The following is an 11,376-nucleotide window of genomic DNA, read 5'->3' as shown; positions in this document are numbered from 1 at the left end:
AGCAAGGTGGGCTTTAAAGGCTGAATTAATCATGCTGTTACTGTAGTTTCAAATCTCTTATTTGAATTTTTCAGCCTTAAGAAAGGCATTGGCATAAATGCTATATGTCCTTTCTTCTCAATGTACTTTTTATCTGCTGCTGACTTCTGCTCTCCTGAAAATGGAGAAATTAGCAAAACAAAATACTACCAATCAACCAGAGCTTCATGAGTTTTGCTGTCTGTGTACATGTTTACCTGATTTCCTTATGTGTCAGTGTACTGTGTTTGCAAAGGATGTACTGTTTATTTTGCACTCATATACAGGAAAGGCAGCAGGGGAAAAGGCTGCCTGTTCCCTTGCCTTGGCTGCTGCTCCTTGGATTGGGTAGGAGGCTTTGGAAGAAGCAGCTTCATTGCTACATAGTGGACCAGACAGAGAGGGCAAGTATGCATCAGTCTGCTGTGCTCCAGGGAAGTGCAGGCTGTAGAGAGGCTTCAGCAGTGAAGGGAACAATTGTTTTCTTAAAATGCCACAGAGACTAAGGAAAAGTTTTGGCAAGCTGGTGTGATTTAGAGTAGACAGTAAGGTAGGAGGAAAATGTTTGCATCCAGAAAGGACGCAGTTGGCGCAAGGGATATTTTAATTCAGTCCTTGTAAGTCTACTTTTTCTTAGCAGATCTTTATTTCCTCCCCCTAAAAACTGTGTTCTATGAAAGCTAGTTTTAAGACCTTGAGAACTTTCAGTATCCTTAAGGAAGAGGTTCCAGTACTTCCATCTTCAGTTTGTGGAAGGAATTTGTCTTAGCAGGGTGTAACAAGTATTCTGTCCTTGAATCTTAAAGGCAACAGTGGGTAAAATTGGGAATTAAAGGAATTAATCTCATTTTCAAAACAAATAGGAAAGGCTGTGGATCTCCTAGCATGAGGGTTGTCCTTACACTGTCTGAAAAGGTACTAACTGAATCTGTGCTTGCTTACATTGCTGTCTCAAATTTATTTCCTTAAGAAGTGAGGCCATGTCCATTACTAAATGTTAGACAGCAGCTTCAGATAATCCAATAAACAAAAGACTGAGATGCAAATTATTTTGACATAATTCCTATATAAGTCATAAGACACAATTTCTGGTTAAACTGCCTAGCCCAGGCCTACAAATGGTAGCTCTTACAGTTCACAGGTGGCTGTGTTGAGTCTCTGGCATTAGAGCTGGATAATCCAAAGCACCGGCTGCAAGGGAATTTAAGTAATCTGGGACTCTTGGGGCCCTGGTTTTTTCTGCATTCCTATTCCACAATGACATGGTGAGCTGCCTGGGGAGCAGTTGTCATCTTAAGAACTATTTCCAGATACCTGCTGTCCTCCCTCATCTCTCTGAGGTGCACTGTGGTATGTGGTGTGTAGGGCTACTGAGGTCAGACATCCAAAGTGGATGGTTCTACTCTGGACCTAATGTATGAGAAATGAGGGAATGAGACACTATTTGTAGAAAAAAATGGGGGAAAGATGCCCAGAATGTGTGTAAACAGTCTGCAGCCTATAATTTTACACTTGTGACTTTATTTTTGTTTAATAGCGAATCATAGCAAGAATATTTTTACAATTACTTTACTTCATCATTTAATCTGGAGAAAGAATTTAGTATAGTTGCAAGAATTTAATTTGATGGCATGGGCAATAAGCAGTACAAAGAGGCAGTTTTGTGGGTTTGTTACTTTTCATTAAAATACCTAAAGAGTGGAAGCTGCTGATATATTTTTTTTTTTGTCAATGTGCAGTTAATGATCAACACAGAGAATGCAAAAATGTCTTGGTAGAGCATTTTTAAAGTAGTTACAAGGGAAGCATCTGGGGACCAGACTTCTCTTGTGGAAACATGCCAACAACTGTGTTGTGTTTCCTTACAATGAAGTGACCTATGTTGAAATGCTTTGTCTTCTGTCCCTTTTTTGAGTAAGTTCATTTCTGGAATCAGACTATAAATTTGAATACTTTAGCTCTGCAGATTACTAAAGGACGTTATGCGGTTTAAACAAGGTGCTTTCTTTATGAATTCTATGTGTGTAAATATTATGTCAAGTCACATTTGTCACAATTAGGGATATGTAGTTTTCAGAAAGGGCTTTTAAATTTAAATCTTGCTGCTGATCAGCAAGTATGGGAAACTTTAGTTGACATTTACAGACTTTTTTATGGCATCATACAATTTTTAGCTTGAGAAATATATCTCCTGCACATGGTTGTCAAATAACACTGTAGTGTAGAGTTATACAGTATAGATTAGCTAACTGAATATTTGATTACTAGATCTATTCACATAGAGAACTGTTTATATTTTCTATGTGAATTTTAATAGCCACCACATTTTTTTAACAAAACATTTTAATAATAAGGTTTATAAAATGTCATGTTGAGCACGTAAACTCTTTACATAATTAAGAACTGTTACAGGTTGAGAGAGCAAACAAATTTTAGTTTCAGTGAATTCACATAAGTCTTTATTATGTTTATATTTAAGAATGTACTTATGTGTATGCCACACATATTTAGACAAGCAATTGCTAGTGCAAATTCCTGTGAACCTAAAGTATAACAATGGAATCAAGCACAAGATTGTTTTGTCCCTTTGAACTACTAATTTGCATTCTGTCCAATAATTGCAACTACCTTTTTTGTGAGGATGAAGGGGCACAAGAGGGAGTACTTTTGTTAATCAGCTAAATAATTAGATAAGTATGTAGTAACATTAAACCCAGAAGACTCCTTTTACATTGTTGAGGCTTGTTAAGATTGGTATGTTAAGCATCTTATTTTTTCTTTAAATGTTTAAGTGTGGATTTAGGTAAGATGCCTGTTGCCTCGATTTTGTATGACAAATTTGATGCTACAGAAATATTTTTATAATCAAGGCCAAAACTTTTTTTTTTGTTGGAAGCTAACATAAAACTTTCAGAGATGCTTCTGTTCAGGTGAGAAAATTCTCATCTCTTGATCAAGAAAGTACAGATAGCATTTTAAAAAGTGCCTAATCAAACTTAAGGAATTTGTAGGGAGCTGAATTCTGAAGTTGCTTATGAAATTTTCAAATTGTTTGGCCTATCAGATAATTTTTTGTTTTCTGAGTTTAATATATTCTGACCAGTTCACTGCCTGGTTCACCAGTTCATTCTGACCAGTCATTCTGACTGTCACTAGGATTAGACAGTTTGAAGAGACTTGCTGGAAACAAAATCATGAAACAGCTTCTTTAATTGTATATACAAATGTTCTATGAATATAAAAGCAGCAAAAAAAAAATTTCTGCAAGTGGATCTCTAATTTCTTTTATTCTTCATTTTAATAATTGTGTGCATATCCACAACTAAACTTGCTTGTCATGACCTTTATCTTTTCTCTTGAGAAGAATTACTATTATCAGGTCTTCCTTCATGAGGAAATAAAAAGGTCAGTGCAAAATCCCTTATTTCTATGCAGCGCACATTGTACTTCAACATATTTGTATTGAATTTTATTAATAATAATTAGTTTCTTTTTTGTCGAAGAAACTTTAGTATTCCAAAATTAGATATTCTACATGGTCATTCCTAATAGTTACTCCTGCTTATCCTGTGCTTTTCTATCTCCTTTCCTGCCAATCTTGCAATTGGTGTAGCTAAGATTTTACATAATTATTTTCCTTCTAATCCTGTCAGCCTAGCTAATTTTTTCCCTCCTTCAAGATTAAATAGGCAAACTCTTAATTCTTCTGCATCTATATTTTTAAAGAAAAATATGTAGAAAATGCAAGTTGTCACCTTTTTTTTTTTTAAATACAGATTTAAAAATTGTTGCTTAGAAGCATGTTTTTCTTTCCATTGTAATACTTCAGTCTTAGATCCTGAAGGGCCTCGTGAAGCCCTGAACACAGCAAGTTCCATACTAACAACCTCTGTGCCTGGTAAATGAACAAAACTGAAGAGGATGCAGGGATACAGGCTTTGTATGAATTGTTGTAACTACAGAATGGGGCAAGGGCAGGGAAGTAAGAGTAGTGGGACACCTGGTACTTGGAAACCCGAGAAAGTGCTAACTAATATTCAGGTCTCAACAAGTAGGGAAGGTAATCAAAGCAAAACATGCTCCTGCATTTCTTGAAGAATTTCTAAAATTATGTACAGTAGAGTGTGAGGATCCACTTTGCAGCAGTTTAGCAGCAACTGTGGACGACCTTGCCAACAGTGCTCAATTTTATCTCTTGTGGGAGTAACTGTTTTTCCTCTAGGGACAGAGATGTGTTCTTTGATCACCCAGTCTTCATACTTTCTGTTCTAAAACACTACAAAAATTACTTTCTGATAGAAAAAGCTTTTTTGACTTTTTCCATCCCCCTTCCCAGTAAACTCGTGAGTAGTCATATAGTATCTTCCTGCTGTTTAAAACAGTTTTAAATCCATTGCTGTTGTATAATTCATGTGGATGACTATGTGTAGAAGTGCAGTGACTTTTTCACAGATATATTTAGATTTTTTTTTTCCTTAAAAACATTTCCAGACTTATTAATTTCTCCCTGCTATTTCACTTATTATTCTTTGTAGCAACAGTTACATGATCCAAATAGCATTCTTCTGCACTGGGATTTTTTTGTTTGTTTGTTTACTTCAGTCTTTACTTTTATCAAAATCCTTTTGTTAGGAAGGGAATGTTATATCTGGTTTTTGGTTGTTATTAAGTCAAAACATAACATATGCTTAGAAGTGGTGAAGATTTTTTTAAGAGATATTTTGTTTCTCCCGAAAATGGTTCAGTGACATTCCAAGACTCCGGTATCACTTCCTCTCCTTCTCACCTCCTTTTCCTTAAGCGTTGATTCTGAGTTAATTTATAACAGAATCTATGAATCTTTTCTGTGACGATGATGAGGTAGCTTTTCCAAGGCCCTCTCAAGAGTAGCCAGTGCTTCATTTCTACCTCAGATGGATGCTTTGGTCATTCAGAGTGCTCACACAATTTGGAGTAATGGTGGTGCAGAGTAGCACATTTCCAAGATTCAAGGTGTGCAACTTAGGAGAAAAAAAGTGCAGAATTTCTCCAGGAATTCAGGAAACCTCACAGCTGGAGACTTGGCAAGATCTGGACAGAACTGAGTCATTTGAGCTAATCCTGTTCTATAAAATCATCAGCCTCAGCTGTCTCATATGTAAACTTTTTAAACTGCTGCTGAATAGCTTAGTGTGGAGTAGTACCAAAAGAAATCAAATGCTGTTTCTTAGAAACCTGATCTGATTTGCAGAGTTAGAGCAGGATTTCAGACTAAGCAATTTCCACTGGTCCCCTCTATCCCAAAGTATTTAATAGTTTTTGGGAGGTCATTGTCAACAGTAATAACAGACATCTGTTCCTGTCTACTGGTTGGACAGAGTGGTGCATATTCTCAGCCTTACTCCGAATTTCAATAATGGATGTTTTCAAAGAGCTGATGAAAACTTGTGCAAAAAGGATTAGAGATCCCCATTCAATTTAGCTGAGTAGTGTATTTCAATGAAACCTTTTTCCTCAACCTTGCATTTAGACTTGGATCATGTTTTGGGAGGAATTGAGACTAGGAATTGGCAAGGGTTGTCCTCAACTAAAACTTAACAATCTTAGTGTGCATAATATTTTTCACTAAAATGTGTTTTTGTGCTGTCCATAACCTGCAGACATCTTTCTAAATTCTGTTTGAATACAATTCTGTTGTCTTGTTTCCCATGGTGGTTGTCTTGAGCATGGTGGTGACCATATATATTCATATACATATTCAGATGCAACTTCTGCTTCTGCTTGTGTTTTGCAGTCCCAGTGTTTAGGCTGTGTCTGTGTTGTCTGTTTCTGTCCGCCTGTTCTGCCTGTGTTTTGGAAATAATTTTTTCACTCAAGTTTTTCACACAGGAGTGTGACTTTTCTCTTTGAGCCATTGGGTGTTGACTAGCTGACCCACAGAAGTAGGAATAAAATAAGAGTTGTCTTCTATTTGAATAATTTTCATTGGAAGATACCTTTAAGATCATTGGGTCCAATCATGAACCTAGCACTGCCGATTCCACCACTAAACCATGTCCTGAAATGCCACATCTACATTTGTTTTAAATACCTCTAAGGATGATGACTCAACCAATTCTATGGGCAACTTGTTCTTAATAAACCCTTCAAGTGAAGAAATTTCTCCTCATATCCAACCTAAATCATTACAGCTGCAGCTTGAGGTTGTTTCCTCTCGTCCTATAACCTGTCACTTGGGAGAAGAGACCAACACCCACCTGGTTATAACCTCCTTTTAGGTATTTGTAGAGAATGATGTCTCCCCTCAGTCTCCTCTTCTCCAGACAAAACAACCCCAATTCCTTCAGCCACTCCTTATGAAACTTGTGCTCTAGACCCTTCACCAGCTTCTTTTCACTTCTTTGGACATGCTCCAGTACCTCAATGTCTTTGTCGTGGGAGGCCCAAAACTGAACACATTATTTGAGGTATGGCCTCACCAGTGTTGAGTATAGGGGATAATCGCTTCTGTAGTCCTGCTGGCCACACTATTTCTGGTACAAGCCAGCAATGGGATTGCCCCTGGCCACTTGGGCACACTGGCTGTCTTACTCTGCTGGCTATCAAAAACCACCCCCAGGTCCTTCTTCACCAGGCAGCTTTCCAGCCACTTTCCTTCAAGCCTGTGGCAGTGCATCAGTTTTTGTGATGGTAACAATTACATATTCTCCTATGGCAAGAAATTCTTAGGCTTCTATTATCTTGTCTAAATAACAAAAAGTTTGTTTTCCACTTCTGCCACCTTCCTGGAGGTGTTTTCATCTGTGATCCCCATTCACTCAGACACTGCAGATACTGTCAGGTGGACCTTGATTAAAAGGTAAACTGTCTCCCCCTCTCTGCCACACCCCAGCGCTCACACCATGGCTAGAGAATAGCACCTTCAGCAGCCTTTTCCAAACTGTTTCATTTATTAATGGATTGCACAAGAGTGCTACTGGGAATGCAGGATAAATGCCAGGAAGTATCTAAGTCTCCAAGTCATCTGCCATGCCCAGGAGGAACCAGCAGAAAGAGGCAGATCTGTAGGAACACTGGAGGATTTTCAGACTAAAGGTTTTGCCACTGTTGATTTTGGAGACCTCTCTGTACAGAAGGGGTGGTGGATCTGGAGTCAAAAAGGAGAGGACAGAAAGTAAAGTCCCTGCCATTATACATACACCAAGGCAAGCCTAGCATCAAGCAAGACAGCTTTTCAGGGATATGTAACAACTTAGTCTAGAACACAGGACGAATTTGGGTGTAAAGGCATCTACAGATTTGTATAGAGTGAGAAGACTGCAGAGGACTTCTTTCCAAGGCTGGGGAGCACTGTCCTCAGGTAAGGCAGCTTTTTGGCCCTGCATCAAGCAGGGTGGTAATTCATATTCCTTTGATCCCAGGTGGTCTCCAGTCTTCCCTGGTAAGGCCTAGAAGAAGGTGTCAATTTGGTGAAATAGGAAAAATGATTTTGTGTTCTTAAATTCTGTTTATTGTTCCTTCTTTGAAATTGCTTAAATGATTCTCTTGGCAAATAATTTTGTTTGTTTAAAAAAACCTCACAACAACAAAAAATAAAAAACCCAGTTCTCACTAATTCTTTTTTTCAAAATTACATGGCTGGATTGAATTATGTTCCTTATTAGAGTAATACCCCATCTGCTGTGGGGTTAGATAAATTCACAAAATTAGAAATCTGGGAGAGAAAAGGTCTTGACTCTTTCCCACAGTAAGCATTTATTCAAGTTTGAAAGTTCTTGTTTACATTTGTGCACAGTTATTATTCGATAGCAAAAAACCCAAGGTGGTGGAGTATTATTCTTGATGTTACCATGATGCTGTATCTTTTGTCTTTTTCTTACACAAAGCAGTGTAGACCCATGATGTTCAATGTCAGCAGAATTCTTCATGTACACACCTCTCATCCCTGCTGAGTACAATAGTGAAGAGGCTGTTTTTGTTTTGTTTTTTGTGTTTTTTTGGGTTTTTTTTATTATTTAACAATGCAAGTGTTTTTTGTGGAGGTCTGTCTTACAAGATCTGTTTATATGCTTACAACCTTCGGACACCACAGTGAGATTTCAAATGAAGATATATTAGTGCACATTACAAGCATGTGATTGCTTATGTCATTGTGGAATAGATGAAAAATTAGTTCAATGCAGTAGTTTTAATCTTAACTGATCAAAACATCTTCCAATGATTTCTCTAACAATATGTGATTGAAGCAACAAGTTCCCATGTTGTAGAGCTCCATGTTGCAGCTGAGAGGCATGTAAATACAAGATGCTTATATGCAAGAAGCTTCCAGATTTGCAATATGATTGCTATGGAAACCACACAATGAAAACCTTATAACCATCTGTGTGGTTTGGTAGATTCTGCTGCATAGCTGAGTTGTTTTTGTTTACTGTTATTAAAGTGTTGAGTGAACTGTATTATCCCACAAACAGTGATTCTCCAAGGTATAAACTAGTATTGTGCAATGACAATGTGTCAGATGCTAGAAGATGGTAGAATACAAATTAATAATGGCATTAGAGTCTGATATAAAAAGATGGTCAAGGAATGTGTTAGTGGAAGAAACTTGCTAAGTTTATGTATATTTATTATGGAGATACCACATTCCATTGCAGGAATGCACTGTTCAAGCCAAACTTTTATCCATTTTATACTCAAGTAGTCTGTTTCTGGGTTTTGGTTTTTTTTTTTTCCCCTCCTTTAAGGAAAATTGTTTCACTGATTTTTTTTTTTTTCTCCCAAATTATGTAAAACAGTTGGCCAGTGTATAATTGATTATTTTAAAAATTGTTGCTAGTAGACTCATTCATGAGTGGGTGATTACTTTTCTGCTTTTTCTTTAGAATACAAATTAATAACTTACTAGGAAAATATGTTTTACAAGAAGGGGAATCCCTGTGTTTTCAGTTTTTCCGTGAAAGCACAAAGCTACCTACATGCCAACTGTACCTTATGAAAACATCTCTCAAAGCCTTCTCTGCTGTTTTACTGTAGTTGAAATACTCTTTATTAAAGCCAATCCTCAGCTTAAGCTACTCTGATGACCATGACAGTGATAGAATTAAAATCCACAATACATTCAACACATGAATTGATGTATGTTCAAATTCTGAGTAACAACTAAATATCAACATTTATTTAATAACATAGATTATGCTGTGTGATGGATGCTCTTGGAAAAGGGAGCATCCTAGAAAACTGTCTGAGAATGGGATACTACTACCTGTGAGTGGTGTAATAGAGAGAGGGAGCCACAGAATGCCAGTGCCTCCTAGTGCTCTGACAACACAGTAGGGATGTATATTTGCCATTTATGCCCTGATTGTGAGCACTTAAAAAATATCCAATTGAGTGTTCTTGGAAATGGGTGGCAAGGTTTTTGCCAAGCAGGGGAATATGTTTGAATGCAGTAAATATTTTGGAGTGTTTTGTTTTGTACTTCAGCTTCAGATTTTCCCATGACTATTGTTTTTTTATCTTGGCTCAAGTAATAGTCTATATTCATCTCAACCAGATTTTTAGCAAGTCAAGATTCAGGCAGGAAAAAAATTCTTGCTGGCTTGCTTAGTAGGGCCAAAGTTCAAAGCTCTTTGTAGAATGATGTAACTGTAATATTTGTAGGACTGTGTATATAGGTTAGCAGCAATTATGCATACTTATTTCAACAGGTCTACTCTTGTGCTTTAAACATCTGCTTTAATGTTTGCAGGAACAGTCTTGTGGATAGATGAAATTTTTACAAGGCTAAAAATCCTTTGAACTATTGATATAAAATTCACTCTTTGTCCAAGTAGTTAGGCAATTACATAAAAGTTTCACAATAAGGAACATTTTAAAGCTATGAGTTCTGTATCTGTTGGCTGTCATTAATGAAATATCAAAATTAGTTGCTGAAATGTATGCCCTAAAAAAGAGCATAAATGTCTGTATAAGATGTGATGACTAGCAAAGCCTAATATTTTAAAAGTATTGTAAGTCCACTTCTTGTTTGAGAGGGGATTTATCAATATGCTGTTTCCTCATTCAGTACAGCAGCATTGTCAGTTTTGATATACTTTGAAGGCCAAGATAAATGTGTTTCTACTTCCTCGTGAAACTAAAGAAAGAATGCAGCTGAAAATACTCATAGTTTGTTCCCTTTTTTGCCTAATCAACAGAATTGTTGGCTGTGAAATGTGAGGAACAAATCTTATGTCCCTGTGCCGGGGTGGATTTACCTAAATGAGGGTGTGAGAATGAGCAAATTCCTTGTCTGTGCTGACGAGGAGTATGGAGCACATCTTCTGAAAGTGCCTGTGGGGATTTCTGAGTGTTCCAAGCCTGCTAGCCAGAAAACATCTTTCAGAGTTGATCATTTCCAGGCTTTCTCTTTTCTTGCCTCTTACACTTGCACCAAGTTATTTGATACAGTCTGTTTTGCTTAAAACCGCTGTTGGGCGCAGTAGGCAGGAGCACTGAATGCATGGCAGCTGTAGTGGCTCTGTTCCCATCATGCAGGTGTTCAGCTAGCATGTTTTTGACAGTGTTGAAGGTAATATGTTATCTTCTTTCTCTGTATGCTTCTCTTAAGAACCTCTGAATTCTTGCATAGGCTGGAGATACTTTTAAAATCTTCAGTTTCCTTTTCTTTATCCTGGCAAGAAATGTAGGTAGCAGAATAGGGCCCTCATTCTAATTGTCCTAGTATGAGGACTGACTGAAATGACTGAAAAACAGCAGAACTGCAAGTCTGTATTACTGCATTCAGAGCAGAGTGAAAAGGGAAACAGATGTTCACAACTGAGATTTTGAAAGAAAGCTCTCGGAGTGTTTGGATGGGTGGGGGAAACCACAGAAACAACAATGTTCCAACTTCTGTAGAAATGCAAAATAGTAAACAGGGCTTATGATCTGGAAATGTGGAGTGTGGCTTTCGGATTGTTGTGGGCTGTAATTCTTCTCAACTGAGGTATCCCTTCAGAATTTCATTTGCAGTTATGTTTTTTGCAGAAGAACGTGTTCCTTCAAAGACTGAAGTGCCAAAAAAACAGAGCCAGGAGGAAGTTACCAGTGTTTCAGGTAATTAAAATCTTTCCTCTTTATTTTGTGTATGCACTTTGTTTTTTAATTTCATATTTTAAAATAATGTTTTTATAGCTCTAAGTCTTTTTCATCTGGGTGTTTAATGGCAGCAGAACTGCTTAGCACCACTTAGGATGCATGAAAACCACTTGAGAAGGATTTATAAAGTAAGCCAATTTATACAAGGTATTCCTTCCTGAATTACTTTGTAATGACTCAATTAGCTTTCATTTCTGCACAAAGGAGATTTAGTTGCATAAATTAGCTTATCATCATTGA

At 37.3% G+C, this 11,376-nt stretch overlaps 1 protein-coding gene across 4 annotated transcripts in view; it reads left to right on the top strand.

The window, feature by feature from the left end:
• The window catches only part of SKAP2 (src kinase associated phosphoprotein 2), a 120,407-nt gene that overhangs the window by 90,488 nt on the left and 18,543 nt on the right, over positions 1–11,376 (top strand). For all 4 annotated transcript variants that reach the window (XM_030445850.1, XM_030445852.1, XM_030445851.1 and 1 more), the window contains one exon: positions 11,026–11,094. In XM_030445850.1, the coding sequence (XP_030301710.1) occupies positions 11,026–11,094 (69 nt within the window). The remainder of the gene's footprint in view (positions 1–11,025; positions 11,095–11,376) is intronic.

Source organism: Calypte anna, chromosome 2 (genome assembly GCF_003957555.1).
Source record: "Calypte anna isolate BGI_N300 chromosome 2, bCalAnn1_v1.p, whole genome shotgun sequence".
In the NCBI taxonomy this organism is placed as follows: Eukaryota; Metazoa; Chordata; class Aves; order Apodiformes; family Trochilidae; genus Calypte; species Calypte anna.
Note: the sequence above shows the minus strand (reverse complement) of the source record. Positions and strands in the feature narration are given on the sequence as shown.